At 40.0% G+C, this 22,317-nt stretch overlaps 1 protein-coding gene across 3 annotated transcripts in view; it reads left to right on the top strand.

The window, feature by feature from the left end:
• Nucleotides 1–21,678, top strand: part of coq3 (coenzyme Q3 methyltransferase) — a 28,677-nt gene extending 6,999 nt beyond the window's left edge. Inside the window, exons 1-6 of one of the 3 annotated variants that reach the window (XM_041187179.1) lie at nucleotides 8,785–9,061; nucleotides 10,750–10,887; nucleotides 13,942–14,041; nucleotides 15,165–15,407; nucleotides 19,873–20,032; nucleotides 21,238–21,678. In XM_041187179.1, coding sequence (XP_041043113.1) covers nucleotides 8,817–9,061; nucleotides 10,750–10,887; nucleotides 13,942–14,041; nucleotides 15,165–15,407; nucleotides 19,873–20,032; nucleotides 21,238–21,449 — 1,098 coding nt within the window. In that variant the 5' untranslated portion in view covers nucleotides 8,785–8,816 and the 3' untranslated portion in view covers nucleotides 21,450–21,678. Of the gene's footprint in view, nucleotides 1–8,784; nucleotides 9,062–9,100; nucleotides 9,413–10,749; nucleotides 10,888–13,941; nucleotides 14,042–15,164; nucleotides 15,408–19,872; nucleotides 20,033–21,237 lie in introns of those variants that run through there. The other 2 variants (XM_041187181.1, XM_041187180.1) reach the window with 2 other exon arrangements.
• Nucleotides 21,679–22,317: the final 639 nt, after the last annotated feature.

Raw genomic sequence — 22,317 nt, 5'->3', positions numbered from 1 at the left:
CCTTTTAGACTTGGCCAGTTTGGTCTGTAGTGGTGCTACTGAGCCACTCTTGGTTATGGACTTAAGTCCCCCACCCAAAGTTCATCTGTGCCCTTGCCACCCTCAGTGCTTCCTCTAAGATTTATTCTACATGGAGGAGTACTAATGCATCAGCTGAGGTGGGGCAGTACGTAGTAATCAGCAGGAGGGTTCCTTGCCCATGTTTGACCTGGTGCCATGAGACATCTTGGGGTCCGGAGTCAATGTTGCGAACTCCCAGGGCAACTCCCTCCCGACTGTTTACCATTGTGCCACCACCTCTACTGTCTGGGACATTATCTGTAAGGTATGATTCCATGTGTGTGATTATGTCAGGCTGTTGCTTTACTCATCTGTCAGACATCTCTCCCAATTTTGGAGGGCTTTGCAGGGGCGACAGAGCTGAGTTTGTTTCTGGTGCTTAGGTCGATGCCAGGTGGTCGGTTCAGTTTCATTCCTTATTGACTTGCTTTTAGCGGTTTGATGCAACTGAGTGGCTTGCTAGGCCATTTCAGAAGGCAATTAAGAGTCAACTACATTGCTGCAGATCTGGAGTCACAGACTAGGTAAGGACGGCAGATTTTCTTCCCTAAAGGACGTCAGTGAACCAGATATGAGTTTTTACAACAATTGACAATGGTTTCATGGTCATAATTAGACTTTTAATTCCAGGTACTTATTGAATTCAAGTTCTACCATCTGCTGTGGTGGGATTCAAGGTTGGGTCCCTAGAGCATTACCCTGGGTTCCTGGATTTCTCACCCAGTATACAGTGACAATACCACTTTGCCACTGCCTCCCCTGTAACATGTTGCTTCTGTTTTTTTAATATGCATGTCACAAGTATGCAAGAAGTAGGAGCAGAAGTAGACCATATGGCTCTTTGAGCCTGCTCCACCATTCAATATGATCATGGCTAGATCTTGGCCTTCCACTCCACTTTCCTGCCCATTCCCCATATCCCTTGGTTCCATGAGATCAAAAATGCATCTATCCTAGCCATAAATTTATTAAGTGATGGAGCAGCCACAACACCCTGGGGCAGACAATTCCAAAGATTCACAACCCTTTGAGTGAAGTAATTTCCCCTCATCTCAGTCATAAATGATCAGCCCCTTATTCTGAGACTTTATCCCGACAAGGAGAAACAATCTCTGAGTCTACCCTCTCAAGCCGTTTCAGAATCTTGTATGTTTCAGTAAGATTGCCTCTCATTTTTCTAAACTCCAGAGAGAATGCACCCAATTTGCTCAACCTCTCATCTTAGGACAACCCCCTTGTCCCAAGGTCCAATATTAATGAATATTCGCTGTACTGCCTCCAACGCAAGTATATCTTTTCTGAAATGTGGACACAAAAACTGCAAACAGTATTCCCGACGTGGACCAAGATGAGGAGAAATTTCTTCACCCAGAGAGTGGTGAGCCTGTGGAATTGGCTACCACAGAAAGTAGTTGATGCCAAAACATTGTATGTTTTCAAGAAGGAGTTAGATATAGCTCTTGGGGCGAAAGGGATCAAAGGATATGGGTAGAAAGCGGGAACAGGTTATTGAGTTGGATGATCAGCTATGATCATAATGAATGGTGGATCAGGTTTGAAGGGCCGAATGGACTACTCCTGCTCCTATTTTCTATGTCTCACCAAAACTATGCACAAATGTGGCAAGATTTCTTTATTACTGTACTCCAAACCCTTTGCAATAAAGGCCTACATGCCATTTGCCTTCCTAATTGCTTGCTGTACCTGTGTAACTTTATACATTCCTTTAATGAGCACGCCCAAGTGTCTTTGAACATCCACACTTAGAAAATTCTCACCCTTTAAATATTCAGCTCTTCTTCCGACCAAGTGAATAAGTTCACACTTTACATCCGTCATTTTGTTGCCCACTCAACCTGTCTATATCTCTTTGCAGCCTGTGTCCTCCCCACAGCTTTCCTTTCCACCTAGCTTTGTACCATCAGCAAACTTAGATACATTAATCTTATGTCTCTTCATAATAAAGCTTGTAAGTAGCTAAGGCCCCATCACTGATCCTTGTGGCGCTCCTCTCTTCACTGCCTGCCAACTTGAAAAAGCCCCAATTATGCTAAACCTCTGCTTTCTCCCTCTCTGTTAACTAATCTTCTATCCATGCTAATATTACCTGCAACTCCATGCACACTTATCTTGCCCATTAACTTTTTGTGTGACACCTTATCGAAAGCCTTTTGGAAATCCAGATATACTACATCTTCTGGTCCTCTTATCTACCTTACTGGTTACATTCTCAAAAAACTCCAATAAATTTGTTAAACAGGATTTCCTTTTAGTAAGACTATGTTGACTTGTTCTAATCATACTTTGGTTTTCTAAGTGGAATGTTAACTCTTCCTTAATAATAGATTCCAGCATTTTTCCAACAACTGATTTTCGGCTAACTGGTCTGTAGTTCCCTGTTTTCTCTCTCCCTCCATCCTTGAAAAATGGAGTAACATTTGCCAACTTCCAATTTGATGGAATTCCCGAATGCAGTGAATTCAGGAAAATCATAACCAGTGCATCCATTATCTCTGCAGCTATCTCCTTTAGAGCCCTAGGTAGGCTGTCAGGCGCCAGGGATTTGTTGCATTTAGTCCCTTAAGTTTTTCCAATACTTTTTCACTGCTAATATTAATTTCCCTAAGTTCCTCACTCTTTTTGGCCCCCAGGTTACCGTATATTTCTGGAATGAAACTTGGACTCGAAACTTTAACTCTGTTTCTCTCTCCAGAGATGCTGCCAGAACTGCTGACTATCCATAACTTCCTGAATGAGCCATGGGCGGGTCTGTCTTGCTGAGTTTTTGTTTTTCCATAGAATGTATTCTTGTTGAACATTTTGAATTGTTTCTTTAAATGTTTCCCACTGTTCATTAACAGCCATACCTTTTAGTCTATTTACCCAACTTACCCTAGCCAGTTCTCCCCTCAAAATTATGTAATTGGCAGATTCTTGTTTGTAATTGGAGTAAGTCACTTTCAAAATTAACCTGGAATTCAATGGTATTATGATCACTATTTCCTAGTGGGTCTTTAACTACAACAGTACTAATTAACCTTGCTTCATTACACAATTCTAGATCTAATAATACTAATTGTGACTGATGCAAAATATATTTCCACAACTGAAAAGTCTACAGGAAAATTGAGATCATAATTTCTCCTGCAATTGGCTCCAAAATGTATTGGTCCAAGAAATTGTCACAAACACATTCTACAAACTGATATATTCTAGACCACTCTTGCCAATTTGATTGTCCCAGTCTATATGAAGATTCAAGTTCCCCACAATATTACATTCCCTTTGTAACAAGCTCCTATGATTTCTTGTGTAATGCTCTGTCCAACAGTATAACTACTAGTCCGGTGTAGTAGCTTCTTCAGGTTGGCACCTCATTTTACGTATGCCTGGTGCTACTCCAAGCATGATCTCCTAGACCTCTCATCAAATTGCAAAGAATCGGTCCTGAGTTAATATAATGGTAGAGTGAGATATGATTTGTGTATGATGACACTGCCCTAGACTTCTTGTTTGCCATACCACACCTGTGGGGTGTCTAAGGAACACTAATTTCCTATCCCCTGTGAAAAATATCTATTCTGAATATTTCTATGATCCTCAGTTTGCATTATCAATCCAGTTTATTTTTAAAGGTACCAATTGACCTGAAATCAACTATCTTACCTTTGAATTTGATTCACATATCTACAATTGCAGGAGAGATTATGATCTCAATTTTCCTGTAGACTTTTCAGTTGTGGAAATATATTTCGCATCAGTCACAATTAGCAAATCTTGTTGATGCTCACCTGTTTTTCCATTTTTTTAACTAGTGTGGAATTAACTGGCTGCATTTTAAAAATTTTTCCTATCCTTAACTTGCTTGAAGTGTTGGAGTTTCATGATAGTCATTTATTTTACAAATGCAGCCACAGGACTAGAAAAAAAAATCTGATCTGTAAAGACCACTGTCAAAACATGGTACACACCATTTAATATGAACTCCTTCCACCAGGCATTCAAACTGCTTAGAAGCAAACAGAAATGTGGTTTTTTTTAATTATAAAAATAAAATGGGAAATTTAAGTTTGGGTAATATTTTTGGCCACAGTATCTCCTGCCATGCATGATGGAGAAAAACTGAAAAAATGGTCCATCTGTGATCACACAGAGGCTTTGTAGACCCTCAGTATCTTTACTTTTAATTTGTTCTGATCTAGCAGCCGAAAACCCTACCTTGCCTTGCTGGTGGCCCTGTGTTGAATATGATCACTCCAGGTCCCTGTCAGCTCTGTACCCTAATCAGGCAACCTCATTTTGTATGCTTATGCCTGGAATTTTACAGGTCCAAATGGAAAAGGCTATTTTTTTCACCTTGAAGGATGTCAGAGAAGGACCCATTCCCAAAACCTATCTAATTTGATCAGGCTTATTTCATTTAAATTCCTAAATATCAGGTTCCTTTTGTGTCATCTGAAAATCTCTAAATTGTTCAATTAAATGGTCTCATCCAAATTGTTTATGAAGCTGATGAACAGCATTCTAACATAGGACTTTAGGGGACTTCAGTTATAACCTTGTCCCATTGAAGATTTCCTATCTAGGAAATGCAACCAATTTCTTATCCTGCATAATATCTGACCATGAGTTCCATATTCTGAAATGTAATAGTTATTTTTATGTTAGTACTTCATCAAAAGTTTTCTTAAAATCAAGATATACAATTTTTGTGAGGCTGCCATCATCCACTAATTCAGTTACTTTGTTTAAAAATAACCAAGATAGTAAAGCTGGGCTCTGCTTTCTAAAAGGTTCTTGTAATTACTGACAACCTCCCAGATGTTTTTAAATCACACCCTTATGATTCCTTGCAATGTCAAAATGAAAAGCAATGTCTAAGAAGACTCTGTTTCTTTCCTTCCAATCCATTCAGTTTAGCCTAGATCTCAAGGAAATCTTAAGTCTACAAGCTAATAGCTCACTGATGTGTTTCTTTTGAAGTAAGAGTACTGTAGCCAAAATTCCTGTACCAAGAGTAGATTAACGAAATACCCATCATTCCTAATGGGCAGTCAATTCTAAAGGTAGCAGGGGAGATGGTGGTGTAGTGCTAATGTCAATAGTTTAGTAACCAAGAGGCTCAGGTTAATGCCCAAACACCACCACAGCAGCTGGTGGAATTTCAGTTCAAATAATTTTTAAAAATCTGGAATTATAAAGCTAGTCTCAGTAATGGCGACCATGACAACTATCATCAATTGTTGTAAAGCAACCATCTGGTTCACTAATTTCCTTTAGGGAAGGAAATCTGCTGTCCTTACGCAGTCTGGCCTACTTTGACTCCAGACCCACAGCAATGTGGTTGACTTTTAATTGCTCTCTGAAATGGTGTGGCATGCCACTCAGTTCAAAGGCAAATGGGAATGGGCAACAAATGCTGGCCTTACTGACGATGCCCAAATCCCATGAAAGAATAAAGGAGAAAAAAGACAAATCCTGCTAAGCACAACAAGTTTTCTTTATGTATTGGTGTAAATGACCCAGAACAGTAAGCTAGCAAAAGTAGCATGACAAAGTTTTTCTTTCAAATTTTCAGGGAAGATCTTCTGTAGATGTACAAAAGGACCTGGGTGTCCTTGTCAATAAGTCACTGAAAGCTAACATGCAGGTGCAGCAAGCAGTCAGGAAAGCTAATGATAAGTTGGCCTTCATCGCAAAAGGATTTGAGTATAGGAGTAGCTAAGTCTTGCTTCAATTGACAGACAAGGAAGAAGAGCTAATTTGGAAAGTTCAGGGAGCTAAAGAAGAAGATTTCCAGAAACTTCCAACACTCCGAGATGAAAAGTTCCAACTATAGAATAAAGTCCCTAACATGGTGAAGGTTGAGCAGGACATAATGTGACAAGCTGAAAAGCAGCATATGAAACAGGAACTGCAAGCTGTAATGTTAACAGAAGAAGCACCCAAGAAGGAGATCCTGAACTTCAGGTCGAAACCTCAACAGCATGCACTTCAAACAGAGGAACTTGAAAAAGAAAAGAATGATAATGTTGAGTTCAGACAGCAACTTAGTGAACTGCAGATGCGGGTTACCACTATATCACAGTCAGAGAATGATTTACTGGAGACCGATAACAAACCGCGAGAAATGCTGGAGCTTTTAAAAGAGGGAACACAAATGCTAAAGGGCAAGCAGAGCGAGCACAGCAGGAATCTGAGAAACTGGTGGAAGCCAGACACATAGAGTGGTTGGAAAGAAACATAAGCTGCAGAATTGTAACGCAGAGCTTGAGGAGAAGAACTGTCAAGCCAAAGACTGACTGCAGTGCGCTGCTTTAGTGCAGAAGAAGAGGCACAACATTTTACCACCTGAGTGATGTCATGAATAATGTTTTGAGAAAAAAACAAGCTAAACAAGACCCTTAAGGTGTTCAGTTTAATTATGAAAGTTAATTGTTAATTTTATGAAAGCAAATTACTGTGGATGCTGGAGCTCTGAAATAAAAACAAAGTGTAGTATAAGGATCCGACACATATAGGATTAATGTGGGACTGAGTACAGTACCGCACGCACAGCAATGTAAGACAGCATATGACCCACACCCAGGGTCAGTGTTGGACAGATCCATGTGCAGACCTATGCATGGACACAGCTCCTGGCTTGTATCCTTCACTGTATATTTGTAAATAATTCAAGTAGTTAATAAAGATTTACAGTTAACCTACTTCAGACGACAAAGACTTCATTAAAACCTACCGAGATGTAACCAACACCTCACGATGTGGCGGCAGCTGGTGGAAAAATCCCAAAACCTCACTAAATGCAGAGAAAAACCCAAATGCTGGAAGACTGAGACAAACTCTGACCTGAAAAGAAGCTCCAGAAGCAGAGGCGCTGAGCAAAAACTGTCAGGAAAAAACTCCAAAGAAAGATTTTCAAACCTGAGGGTAGAAAATTAAAACTCCTTACCACAGCAGAAGAGAAGACTCCATTGAATCTTGTTCCATCAGGAGACAGGAAGAAAATTTTATATATATCTACATCAGCCTGGCTACTTTATAAAATTATCTTTTCCATTTTTTCAAAGTAGACAATTGCTGGGCTGATAAAATGGCTGCAGTTGATCACATGCTGGTTTCTGGAAATTTCTGAGCAGATTGAAAGTGAACAAAGCAAACAAAGGCTAATACATCAAACCCCCTGGAATGTAACACACCTTGCATCGTATAAAGCCAACACAAAGGATGGCAGACGATAAGTCTGCACCAGCCAGCAATGGACAAAGGTAGAGCTATTTGTGACTCCTAATCTCCATCTCTCTTTGTCTGATTTCCAGGAAGAACCCTATATTTCACCTATGGAATGAACTGATACCCAGGATACAAGAATACTTTACTGCATCTTCAATTGGCTCAACCTGCAACCGAGTTCCTAGGACCAAGACCAGAAATTCTGCCAGACAAATTAGACACAGGAGCCAGCGTCACAGTCCTGTCAGACAAAGGATTGTGACTAAAAGATCTTTGGCTTCGAACTATAGACACACTATTCTATGAACCCAGAGAAATTCCGCTTTCAGTCATAGGCATGATTTTGGAGCCACCAAGGTATGGTGGCAAACAAATCTTTGAGTCAGCCAGCATGCCAAAGCCATGAAAAATGCTGGAACCTGGTAGCAGCCGTCCATGACCAACAATGAAAAGGAGGGTTGAGTGTACCACTAAACCACCTTCTCGTCACAGGAATGCACTTCCTCAGCCACGGAGGACATCGAGACAACCCACATGACAACATAAAAAATGAAAGAAGCGACAAGGAGACAAACACAATGTTAATCCATGTTGCAAGAAATGAGCTAGAGTAGTAACTACCTGATCAATACAATAGCTGAACCAACCAAATGCGGTTCAACACAAGAAAATGGAAAAGAATGAAAAGGTACCCAGATGCCAACTCAACCTCCAAACCTACAGAAAGAACCAGCAATGACAGAGTGTACCATTCCTCTGACAGAAGTGTGAATGAGATATGGAATATGGCCTCCAGACCTCCTGATCCTTTAAATTCAAGGACTTGAAGTGTGGAGGTGGGGTAGTGATAACAATGAAGACATGAAGTAAACTCCAAATACATTGGATAAAGACCTGGAAAGGGGTTGGGGGGGGGGGGGGGGTGGTGGTGTAGTATAATGGTTTGGCACATATAGGGTTAATGTAGGACCCAGTGCAGTACCGCCCACACAGTGATGTAAGACAACACATAATCCACACCCAGGGTCAGTTTGATGTTGGTCAGAACCCTGTGCATGGGAACAACTCCTAGTTTGTACCCTTTACTGTATATTTGTAAATATTTCTGGTAGTTAATGAAGAGTAGTTAATGAAGACTTAAAGTTAACCTATTTCAGACTACGAAGACTTCATTAAAACTTATCGAGATGCAACCAACGCTCCAACACAAAGCACTGGGAAAACACAGTACGGCCGGCAGTATCTTATTTTGAACATCTGTGAACGACAAGGCATAACAGTCATGGTCTTGTACATAATTTTAAAAACTCATCGGGGATCAAAATGCTCACTTAATAGTCAGTGTATCTTAAGTAATTAATCGCAAGAGTTTAAAATTGTCTCAGACTCAGTCTGGTAACGTGCTGTGCAAATTGTACAACCACCGCATCTGGGGATGAAATTGGATAGAATTGTCAGGTGCACGTATTTCCGCCGGACTGCAATATCTGTTGCACCGATAGTGAGCTGCAGCAACGGCGGCGATGGCAATGTGGAGAAGGTTGTTGTTGTTGTGCAGCTCGGGGAGGAGCCCTCAGTTTGGGCGCGCTTTTGGGGTTCTGGAACGCGCTGTCCCGGTTGCGTTCTGTGATTGGAACACGGTGCTGGCAGAGTCCAGATTCCGAAAGCCAACAGCCACGAGTCTGCAACCGTGCACAGACGGCGCGGCCCCCGGAACAAGCGGCTATAGCAGCGCGAAGGCACCTCACAGCTGCAGGCGTGCCAGCCGGTGAGAAATGACCACATAAATATTTGTGATTTCGTTCCCTGCTGAAGGACCACCAGGATGCGCTGCAATTTCACAAGAGACATTTTTAAAAGCTTTGGCAAGTTTCGAGAGTGAATTTCAGTGAGATTCATGGTCACCCACATTAATGGATTCAACAACTGCTTGGATATTTATATCGTGTCCTTAAGATACTATTCCAAGTATATAGGCAAAAAAAACCCTGCAGCTAATAGTGGGAAGTAGGGGCAATGACTGAAGCAATATTAGAGATGTAAAGTTTGGAAGGAATAGCAAAAAGCTGGAAGAGAGGAGTACAGGGAGCGTTTTAGGCTAAAGGACTTTGTCACAAAGGTAATCAACCATAAATAGTAACAAAATAAACCTTGCATTTGTACAAAAACTTGCATTTATATATTGCCTTTCACATAATGATACATCCCAGTGATCTTCACCAAAGTGCTATAAAACAAAATTTGCAAAAGAACCACTTTAGGGCAGATGGCCAAAAGTTTAATCAAAGGCCTAGAATCATAGAGTGACACAGAAGGAAGTCGTTCAGCCCATCAAGCCCCTGCTAGCAACTGCAAGAACAATTTAGCTATTCCCACTTGCCCATCCTCTACAATTCTTCCCTTCAAGTGCTTATCGAATTCCCTTTTGAAAGCTACAATTGAATCTGCCTCCACCACACTGTCATAATCTCTTGTGGAGTAAAAAGGTTTTTTCTCATAACATCTTTGATTCTTTTGCCAATCACCTTAGATCTGTGTCCTTCCGCTTTCTGTAGTCTCTTTCACATCCTCAGGAGACTTCCTATCTAATGAATTACCTTTGAGGTGTAGTCATTGTTTTGTTAGGAAAGGTAACAACCAGTTTGTGTACAGCAAGCTGCCACAGCGGGGCCAGGGGCAGTGGTGTTGAATGTTGACTAGGAAAGTTGGAGAACACCTGGTTCTTCTTTGAAAAGATACAAAGGGATCTTTTACATCCACCTGAACAGGTGAAGGGAGCCTCAGTTTAGCATTTCTTCCAAGAGGCAGCAGCTGTAATGCAGCATACCCTCAGAACTGCACTGGAGTATCAGCCAATATTATGTGCTGCAGTGGAACATGAACCCACAACCTTCTGACTTGGAATGAGAATGCCATCTACCACTAAGAAAAACAGACACTTTCTTTTAATCTCATATCAGGATGAGAAACTGCCGTTCAGCCTATTTGTACCTGCTCCATCTTCCGGCTGATTGGATTCTGAGGCTCTCTTTTTCCCCCACTGCCTTTGATATCTGCTATAGCAAAATAAAGAAGTGTTCTCAAAAATTTCTCTCTGCCTAGTCATAGGGGATCAGGCAAGCACCTTGCTTTTTCAGAAGAAAATATATTTAAACTTATCAAATTAACAGGAATGCAATGGCTTTCATTATCTGTATGTGTACAATAATGTCATTCTCTGTTTGTGAAATATCACATGCTCTAAGTTAATGATCTACTGGAACTAAACTTAAGGATGATGGCAGTGGCTGCCGATTAAATGGAATGCTGACCTGAAAAGCACTTCAAGCTTTTCCGACAAAAACCTATTCATAATATCTAACATTAAATGTCAACTGGTTAAAGAAAAAAACTTTCAGTTTTTGAAGAGGTTGTGAGATGCATTATTTACTGTGATTTGCTTCTTCACTGCACTAGGATGTACAGCACATCAAAGACAACTGTGGAACCTGGTGAAATGAAGAAGTTTCAGGCGTTGTCACAAAATTGGTGGGATAGAAATGGAGAATTTGCAGCTCTACATGCTTTAAATGACCTCCGTGTTCCTTTTATCCGGTACGGTAACATTTCAGTTCACCACATACGGTGAAAATATATAAGTTGATTTTAGAATTTGTGACATTTAGGAGACCAGAAAAACTGCCCTACAAATGCCTTATTATATGATTTTGGAGAAGAGGGGTTGATTAAATTGCCAATGAGCATGCAGTACAACTGTACAAGGTGATGCTGTGCTTTACTTATATCAACATATTTTATTTTTGGAAACTCTTTTATTACATGGTTACAAATATGCTTTATGTAATTTTTTTTCAAGAAAGAAGAGAATGGGTAGCCTCCGGGTGGTAACTTCTCTTTTGGATGAGACTAGAGTCTTTGCCTCAGTTAGGCAGTGAGTTTTATAAATTCTTATATAGGTTCCACCTTAACGAGCATTTATCTAGTTTTAGGAGAAGGGGGGAGAGGAAAATGAAGGAATTTAATTAACGTACGAACAGGTTGTAATGGCAATTTTATTTTGAACTGACCTCATCTGCTATTTTGATTTGAGATCCATCTGATTAATCATCTAAGTACCATTTTCCTACATATGCATTATAGCATCATTTCACAGAGAGTGATTAACAACTGGAGAAAGTACCAGAGAAGGTGGATGTGAATAGGTCACTAGGCTCATTTAAGAAACAGATGGATGCTATAAATGGAAAGACAATAGGGTTGATAATTTAGAATGGTAAAATCAAATGGGCTGAAGGATACTCTTCAACTGAGACTTGTAAACTTGTGGAAGTAAATGCCATGGTTATGCATCTAACAAATTAAAGAGGTTTGTCCAAAGGTATTGAATGAAAATCCACCAAAAAATAATATTCTGATTTAATTTGTCATTTAGAACTAGTGCATTGCTTGTCTCCTTGTTCTTAATGTTGAGTGAAGACTATAAAATACATTTATATGTTTTGAGTGAATATAGTAGGCTAAATTTTACCACAAGTGTTGGGAACACAATGTTGGGATAATTTCCATGTTGTGAACCTGCTTAACACAGCAGTTCGCCTTCTGGCTGCACTTCATGGGAGGTGGTCAGTTAATAGATCTTCTCCCTGTTCGTTGCCCAATTAAGTAAAGTTGGCCAGTTCTGGAGGCAGGAACTGCGGAATGTGCTGCCGACTGCAAGGGGGAGGGAGCCAGCAACCCTCACCATGTGACCATTGGAAGCGCTGCTAAGGCCCAAACCATTGGAATGGTAGGGAAGCACTGGAGCCACCACCACAATCAGGGGAGAGGCTGACACCTCATTAAGCCCATGATAATTGGACACATCTGTCTCCAGGAATTTGCATGTGACATGAGGAGATCATAGCCCTGTCATTTTCTACCAGAGACATTTGGATTTCTTTCAGTGTAACACAGCCTTGCCCTCCCTGCAGTGAAGCTGCCTTCTCTCACTTGCTGTGATGTGAATACAGCGGGGTATCCACACAACACTGGCAGAATTGCTGTATTGCTATGATAATTATCATTAAGTGGCTCCTTAATTAGTTTGCCTTCCCTCTGCTCTTGGTGGTGGGATGGGTGGGTGTTGCCATCATGGCTGGGCACCTGCCTCCAGGAAAAGTGCAGAGAGATGCAAATAGCGCACCTTGGGGAACCAATCCGGCATTGTATAGTCCAATTTTCCAGGCCGCTTCACCTCCAAATTGTTAGGAAAATTCTGCTCAATATCTCTCTAATAGCTTTAAGTGTAGTATGAAGCTTTATCTGATTTCAATCCACTGGTTTCTAAAACCAAAGTTTCTGGTTGATGTTTTATATGCTCATGTTGTACAAACCCTAAGCATGCCCAGGCACTGCATACTTGTGAGCATTTGTGTCTTTACTGGGGTTAGTGCAGCTCTACATCCAAGAAGTTAATCTCTTTTTTCCCTATCTTCAGACAAATCTCAATCCAGCATGTTTTTATTCAGTTCTGTAAATAAAATGAAAGCAAAGAGTGAGGATTATGGATTAAGAATGAATGTGAAGAAGACCAAGATAATGGTGATAAGCAGAGACCTAATCCTGGATTTGAAAATTGAAGTAAATAGACAAGTGAAAAGATTCACATACCTTGGACAGATTATCACAGACGAGGGAGAGATGTGATTATGAGATCTGAAGGAGAACTGAGATAGCTAAGACCAGCCTTGTCAGGATGAAAGACGTGTTAACATCAAAGAAATTGAACCTGAATCTTAGAGAAAGAATGCTGAGGTGCTACAATTTGTCATCTATGTTTTATGACTTGGAGTCACGGACAGCAAATAAAGAGACTATTGATAAGCTGAATGCATTCGGGATGTGGGCATATAGGATAATATTCCACATATCCTACACAGGCAGAAAGAATGATGAGGAAGTGCTGGAAATGGCTGGAGGAAAGAGGAAATTAGTGCATGACATAAAAGAGAGAAAGATAGAATACTTGCACCAGATAGCGGACAGTAGACAGAGACAGTTATTGGAGGGGAAGCTTGGCAGGAAATGTAGGGGGGAAACAGAGGAGAAAATGGATGATGGGCATAATGGACTGGTTGCAGTTGAGTTATGTAGAATGTGTAAGAGCAGGACAGATAGAGTTGGAAATCCATAGCACTCAACCTGGGAAGAAAATGACACAACCAACGAATAAACCATGATTTTTTAAGTTATAAGTCATGCATGCCAGACATCAAATTATATCAAGATTGTTCCAGTTTTGTTAACTCTCCTATAATGTTCCAGGAACATTCACTGGGCCAACTCAATGCTCTGGTTTTATTAAGCAAAACACTTTTAAAAATCTGACTGATGGCTTTAAATGAAAGATGAAAGCTATTGCATCCAACTTTTGATTTAAATACCATTTATTTATGCCTAAAACTAGTCAGTTACTATCTGTATTACTGACATGTCCTGATTTTATAACCTGTAAATCAGGACATTTTTTCCTAAGGGATGAACATATTGTCAGAATTGAATACAGTTAACTTAAGGCATTGCTTTCTTTTTCCCATTGTAGCACTTTAAAGGCACCCTTGAGGGAAATGTTCTACATGGGTTATTATTTTTTTCTCTGATCTTTCTTAGTGACACATTGTTGACAAATAGTGAAAAACAGCAGTTAGGATGTCCTCTTCATGGTTTACGAATATTAGATATTGGCTGTGGAGGAGGGCTACTAAGTGAGGTATGTTAAAGACTTGTGATAATGATAAATGGATTCACTGTTTACTTACAGAATAGAGAACATCTTAACGAGCATTGTTATGGTACCTTTACCACAATAAAAAATCTGAAGGATAGGGACCTGGGAGAGTGTGATACGAAAAGGCACGACCGTCCATTGGGCTGTCCAGCTTACAACCACAAGAGGGCCACATTTTACCTTAGACACGAACTGTGGCCCACATTACTAAAATGAAATATTTTTACACCCAAATGAAAGATGATCGCTTGTACGTTGTAACAGTATATACAAAGCACAAGCACCCAAAAAAGAATTGAAGTATTAGGCCTGAAAGACATTTATTTAGAAAGAAGCAACAAAAGATAACAAATAACACATACCTTCGGTGTGAACACTGGACGAGAGCATTTACGAGAGCAGATATATCTACACTATCTGGGTAGTGGCAATCCAAAGCAGATGATAAAGTGATTTTTCACTCAGTGAAGAACTAACTCTTAATAACTTAAAACTCTTAATAACTTAAAAGCTCTTTCTACTTACCTCCTGCTCACTGCCTTCAGCACCCTCTTCCTGTTCGCTGACCCTCCCATTCACCATTTCCCTCCCCGACCTTCCTGATCACTGCTTCCCTCCCCGAGCTGCTTGCTGCCTCTCCCGCTCGCTGACCCTCCTGCTCCCTCTTGCTCACCGCTTCCCTCTCCCGAACCCTCGCTGTGGGAAATTTTGTGGGTCGCACGTAACCCTTTGGCTGGCTGTTAGCTGGACAGCTCTGGGTTAGATTCAAACGAAAAATGTCAATTACTCACTGCCTCAAATTTCTACCAATTCCTCCAGTAAAAGTGATCTGTTGCCTTAGACAGTCTGTACCAGACATTAACTACCATATTTATGAAGCATTTTGGCCTAAACTGGCTGTGTCTCTTTCCTGAACTTGAGTTTGTACTTCCTGTGACAATTTTGGATGTATTCATTGGATTCAACCTATATATTTCTTTAAGAAAAAAAACGTTTAGCTAAAGATATATGTTTGATTTTACTTCGGCTTTTTACCTTGGCTATAAAATGGTGCTTTTCTCAAATGTTCATAGACAATTGTTAATGTTACTTTTGACTTATTTAGCCGCTTGGTAGGCTTGGAGCAATGGTTACTGGAATTGATCCTTTGAACGATAACATCAGAACAGCGGAGATGCACAAATCATTTGATCCAGTCCTGCAAGAACAAGTGCAGTACGCTGCCTGCTCTCTGGAGGAAATGGCAGATGAAGCAACTGGCATGTTTGATGCTGTTGTAGCCTCTGAGGTTGTGGAGCATGTTGGTGATGTGGAAATGTTTATCAAATATGCTGCACAAGTGTTAAAGGTAAGGTTAAAAAAAACTGCAATTTTATTTATTCATTCACAGGATGTGGGCTTCACTGACAAGGAGAGCATTTATTGCCCATCCTGTATTGTTCTTGAGAAGATGGTGGTGAGCTGCCTTCTTGAACTGCTGTCATCTGTGTGGTGTAAGAAACCCTAGTTGAGTATACATAAAAAAAAGCATGGTTAGGACTTGGGTTACTCGCTAATAATTAAGGCTTTTGCTTCCTTTTTACTTATAAATAACTTGTAGATTTGTATTGTAACTAGAAATAATGAAATGGTGAGAGTTGTTCATTCCCAGGCTGCTTTTGGGTTTAATGTGACACAGTAGAGTTAGCTCACTGTGCTGTTTAGCTTTGCTGAAACAAGAAACATTGTGAAACGAGATGACCAAGATTATCTCATTTCTTTATCTCAAGACTATTAACTTAGATAGGGAGCTGCAGGATTTTGATCTAACAATGACAAGAATTGGCGATATATTTTTAAATTAGGATGATATGTGACTTAGAGGAGAACTTGGAAATGGTGATGTTCCCGTGCATCAGCTGCCCATGCCTTTGATGAGGTAGAGCTTACGATTTTGGGAGGTGCTGTTGAAGAAACCCTGGCGAAGTCATACAATGCATCTTGCAGACCATACTACTGGAGCCACATAGTGCTGGTGATGGAAGGAGTAATTATTTAAGGTGGTGGATGGGTTACTGATCAAGTGAACTACTTTATCAAGGATGGAGTCACGCTTCTCGAGTGTTGTTGGAGCTGCACTCATGCAGGGAAGTGGAGGGTATCGATCGCATTCCTGAATTGTACCTTATAGGTGGTGGAAGGGCTTTTGGGAATCATTTGCAGACCCCTCAAAGACTCTCCATCATCTGCAAAGTGCAAGTTAGGATTGTATTGTGTGCTTTGCAATAACATACAGTTCAATACTGTATTGGCAGTGTAGCCTGTTTGATCAGTATCCCCCCCATTATTACCAAGTATCCACTGTACCACTAGTGCACTGTGACTGAGACATGTGCATCTGCAGGGTAGGCTACAATGCCACAGTCATGTCATATGCATATCTTGTAGAAGATAGACACTGCTCTTAAAAATCAACATGGAATATGGACACTGTACCTTCACAAAATGGACTCCAGAGAGTCAGGTGACTTATTTTATGGTTTCTATACAGATAGGGACTAACTTCATGTCTGGACATGTCTCTGGAAAGTTGTTAAAATGTAAATGGCCTTCCCAGGTGTTGATGACCACCTCTCCATTTCAGTTGAAACTTAAAGTAAAGGTGGCTGTTAAACCTGCTGGCCCATGAAAATGGATTTCAAATGAAGACATTCAGGAGGCTATTCATGGCTAGAATTTTGATGGGATATCATTAATTCCCCATTATGAGTCAATTACATCTGACATCAATCCATCGTGTGGACAATGGAATACATCAATACTGCTCTCACAGGACTGAAACAGGTTGTAGATAGCCAATACCTTATTAATCCACAAGGGCAGCCCAGTGAGTCAGTCTGGGATACCAAGACCAGAGAGAAGTTATCTCTCATCCAACACAAGATTAATTCCTGCCACAAAAATAAAATAATCTTAGGCAGTAAAGTAGGGCTAATTTGTTTTACTTGCATGATCATATTTCTTTACTACTGAGCTGGACCACAATTTTGACCGAAAAGCCACAAACTTCCAGCCTCCATTGTCTTCAGGGAACCAAGAGCGAATCTTTCAGGCCTGCAATGTTTCAACCACCATGTTAGGGACTGTTTAAGGAAGTGACCTGTTTCTTTTATCCTTTGAGTAATTTAAGTGCATGCTACATCTTTAAAAATCATCTTTTCTTGTGTGTATGCCTAGTATGTGTGAGGAGTGAATGTTTGTTGTGGTTACATTTCATGCATTGTGAGAAATAAACATTTATCCTTTCTTTTGATTTAAATGTAAAAGAAAGCTTGTTTTGTGCCTGTTCGTTAAATTCACAGCATTCAAGGCATAAAACACTCCTTCTCAAAAATAAATCTTGATGTGGTCAGCTGAGAGGTGAGAAAATGGGGAAATTATCCCACATCACTTCCCCCATCTGCAACAATAGCAACCCACCAAGTTTATTTGGTATTTGGTTGGCACCTCCCAGTTCTGTGAGATCTACCTTCAAAAAGAAAAAAAGAATGTCTTGCATTTATGCAGCACCTTTTAAGATTGCCAGACGTCCCAAACTGCTTTACAGCAATTAAGCCTTTTTGAAGTTTAGTCAATGTTTAAAGGTAGGAAGTGCACCAGTCAATTTATGCACAGCCATGTGATAATGACCAGATAATTTGTTCATGTGATTTTGATGGAGAGGTAATTATTGGTGATGACACTGGGATAACTTCCCTGCTCTTCTTTGAAATAGTGCCATGAGATCTTTAACATCCAACATCCACCTGAGGGTGCAGATGGGAATTGTTTCCAAGTTACTCTCCAAATGACATGCCACTGAATTGAACATATAATGCAGTTCTTTCATCACTCAGACATAATTATGGAATTTTCTAATTCACATCATTTCAGGTGCACTGTTAACACCAGGATTTCAGCAGTTTAAGGCAAACCCCCACTAGCTTTATCTCGAGGGAAGTAAGGTTAGGCAATATTACCACTGCCCATGTCCAGAAAACAATTTATTTCTAAATGCCGGAAGTTATCTTGACTGACACTCTGTTTCAGTGTGAGGGCTGTATTCCTTGTTAGTGAACTTCTGTTATGATCTTTGTCTAAAAACATTTGGGACTCTCTGTTTGAAAACCAATTGAATTACATTTAAATTTCACCTGTATGATGAATGAAATGTGATCTCAGCATAATAAAATTGTTTTGCAGTATTTTAATACCTGCAGGTTTCTGAATTCTTCTGAGCAGGCTGGTTTTAATTGAGTTGGAGGTGAAATTTTTGGATTGAACTACAAAATCTGATATTTTGAGAAGCTACACGTTAAAGAAATAGAGGGCAGAATCTTTGGCTCAGCGAGCAGGGGCACCTTTGTGCCTCAGGGAGATTTATGCGTGAAAGAGCGAGCTCCCGACTTAGGCAACCCCCCCCCAGCAAGCCTGCACAGGGAGCGCAAAGTGCTTCCAGGCGCGCATCACACTGGGCAGGCCTTAATTGATCCACCCACGTAAAATGGCGGTGCCCAGCCAATTCGGGGCACCGATTCACTGCACGCTCGCCCGCCCCTGCACAAACCCCCTGACGGGGAGAAAATTCTCCCCAGAGAGTAGGGACAGGCAAACGGAACATGACCAGGCATTGCGCCTTTTTTGAATTAAATAAAAGAGGAAGGGACAGTAATTCCCTGGTGTATTCTCCATGGCAACACCTCGACCAATCAGAGTCAACAATCTGCACCCTTTTCTCGTTCAGTATAAATTGTTGCTCCCTTTGAAATTTAGCATTCTTGTGTCTGTCCTGAAGAGTGCAAGAAGAAAAACTTCGACAGCATGTCTCTTTTTTTCAGCAATACTCAAGTTCTATACTATCAAATTGAAAGTAGTATTTCGCTGCTTCTTTCCGAGAGGATATGAATGATTTGATCTCAGCCTTTACAATGAAACAACTTGCATGATTTTCTCCAGAACTATCCATTTGGCTCTATAGGCAGCAGCTGATGTCCTCATATTACATATGATGACGTGGAAAAACCAGTACAACTATCATATACAGTATTATTTAGTACACAATACTATATACAAAAGGGTATGTAGTAAAAGGATACTATATACACTTTCATATATAGTACTTAAAACAAAAGGCTTGCATTATTGCTGTAGCATACAGTTGATTGAGGATAGTAGTAATGCATTTGCACATCTTATGGTGAGGTCTGCTGCTTGTGAGCTTCAGGTACCAAATAATGGCTCAGGTCTGTACTTACTGGCTATCTAACAGGGTGGAGGGGGTTGTAAGCGAATCAGTCCTGCAAGACAGACTTAATATTCTTATGACCTTCCATCTGGAGGTCTGTACATGAGACAGAGGGACCACAGGCAATGTTGCTGATCAACCTGGCCCACTAATGGAACTTGCCTGTTAATTTTTCACGTTTAGCAGCAGGAAATCTTGCAGATTGAAGCTCTCACAGGCAGAATGTTTGTCTTGATCCACTCAGGTTAAGTTACATGGTTCTAGTTGATTCAGCTGTGTACACTTAACATCCTTGAGCCTTAGTTGTGCCAACCTAACTCAAACTCTCTTAGGCTGGTAAGTGGGATATGTTCCTACACAAGTATGCGCCCAATAATTGGAAAACAGAAAGGTGGATGCGGTTTCTCGGTAGTTTGAACTGGAAGTCAATGGGTTTCTACATGTCAGATATCCAGCTGACCAGAAAAAAACAATATTATTAAGCTGATTTATATTTGTCTGGCAGTCCACAGCTGCAAATAACTGAAATAAGTTATTCCTTCTTAATCAGCCTGGAGGATCACTGTTCATAACAACAATTAACAAAACGTTCCTGTCCTACATACTGGCAATTGTCACAGCTGAGAAGATATTAAGAATTGTACCAAATGGGACACATGAATGGGAAAGGTTCATCAACCCTGATGATTTGGAGAAACTTCTAGTGTCCAGTGAGTAATACGGATTTTTATCTCTTTTATTTTCAAAGATATATCTCTCACATAGGAAACAGGATAACCTGTATTTTACCCTTGAATTTATTTAGAGCTAAATGTATTTTAATTTGGGAGTGTAGTTTTAAAAATTAGGTAAGTCAAATTCCTCATTTATTATCATTCGACTAGTTAATCAGGACAGGGCAATATGAACGCATTAGCTAAATATTTTTGCAAATGAAAGTTTTTTTTGAGTAACAATTCAAGATTGTAAACATTGCAGGTGATCTATATGAATGGTAAAAAGACACTGTTGTGCAGAGCATGGATGGCAGAGGCTATGCTATGGTAATTCACCTCATTGTTACATAAGAGCAAGAAAGCCATGCTGCTATGTGCTGCAAATGTAAAAATATCAATAACAGAAGAAAGCTCAGCTTTTTCCCTTGTCTTTCCAGAAAAAAAACACCTCCTACTTTCCACTTCCATAGTTCAGGCAGATGAAAAATCTTAATGCACTATCACTGATATTTTTAAGCCAACCATTGGGCGATGAGTGATCTGCCTCAACTGATCCTTCCTTCCTTCCTTCCCCTCTCCCACCCTTCCTTCCTCTTCTTTCTCCTCCTCACCCACCCCTTGCCTGGTTGTATCATGGCGACAGTTGCAGTAATTAATTACAAAACAGCAGAAAGGCACATATGATATGCCTGTCTGAACCTCTGATGAACAAATAATAAGCTTGTGCTCTTTCACTATTCATGCTGTTCACCTGAATTGTTGGGAAATTTGCTGAGTTTTAAGGATGTTGGACAAACATTTGGAACTTGTGACAAATAAACTGGAAAACAGTTGAAAAATAATGATAATTTTAACATGCCAAAACAGTAAAATCTAGCAGGTTTTTTTTGCATCTATGAGATTAAAAAACAAATTCTTTGTAGAAAACCAGTCCTGACTAAAATGGTGGAGCCTGCCTTTGCTGTGCTTAGTTTGTTGTTCAGCTCTATACTTCATGCAGATCTCCCTCAACTCAATACATTGGTAATTTATGGAAAACATCAATTACAACTTATGTTCATTGTTAAAATAAAAAATAATGGATCAACGTTTTCATATTTTGTTAAAGTGAAGATATAGCCAAGCTTTTTTTTTAAAAGTAACAAGTCAATATATCAGATGTTTTTCTTTAAATGCTTTCCTTGCTTTTCCATTTCTAGGTGGGTTCACAGTAGAGACTATCAATGGAATGCTGTATAATCCCCTATTTGATTCCTGGAGTTGGATTAATAATGCTGGTGTAAATTATGCACTACATGCGGTAAAAAATAAAATTGAAGAGCAATCGGATTTCATGTCAGAAACAGGTGATAGGAAAGACAATGACACCTATCAATCAGAATTCAGTGTTGGCTCCACAGTCAAATTGTAGGAAAATGAGCTATTTAATCTAGCACTCCCACAAAAATGCTGCTTTACTAATTTAAACTGACTGACCAGACTGATTATGCTTGATGGATATCTACTTCATCAAGGATGGGCAATCTTTTGAAGCTGGAGAGCAAAATTGTAACCAAGCAACAAACCACCATTTTTAAATACAGTGTATTGATGTGCTGACTGTAATTAAAGTATACTGTGCAACCAATTTTTGAAATCTAGACCAACAGTGTAACTTTTGACATGCATTCTTTCAAATTATTTACTTAAAACCTCTCATACCTATTCACTCTTACTCCTTCTCCTCCTTAGTCACTCTGGTTTTTCTCTCATCACAATGATTATTGTAAGATCTCCTTTGATTTTAGGGAATTTTAAATTTATGTTTGTGCATCAAGTTTGAAGCTGGCAATGTTAGCATTACAGAGTTTTGTGCTATAAAGTGGACAATGTTTACTGGGCCACATTTGTCATTTAGCCCAGTGACTTCTTTAAAAACTCCTATGAGATTAGTAATACACAGCCTTTCTTTCCATAAGTTGTGTTCATTATCTCTGAAATCTCCTTCTCCATCTACCTGAGCATCCTTCGAGTCCAAGGCAACAAGCCCTAACTCTTTAACAAGTTGCTAAAGGCACAGGCAAAAGTGTGGGTGGATGTCATCTGGACTGCCAGCCCTATGTTTTGAGGTTTCTAATTCAATCTAACTAATAATCCTATCTCAGCTATTTTAATATCTACAATTTCTAAGTTGCCAGTGTAACTCATTGTTGGTAATTGAATTTTATCTACAGTAGTGAAGCCTGATGCAAAGTAATCATTTCAGACTTTTTACTATACCCGGAGAGTCCATTTAAATT

Source organism: Carcharodon carcharias, chromosome 5 (assembly GCF_017639515.1).
Source record: "Carcharodon carcharias isolate sCarCar2 chromosome 5, sCarCar2.pri, whole genome shotgun sequence".
Classification (NCBI taxonomy): domain Eukaryota; kingdom Metazoa; phylum Chordata; class Chondrichthyes; order Lamniformes; family Lamnidae; genus Carcharodon; species Carcharodon carcharias.
This window is presented reverse-complemented; position numbering and strand designations above follow the sequence as displayed.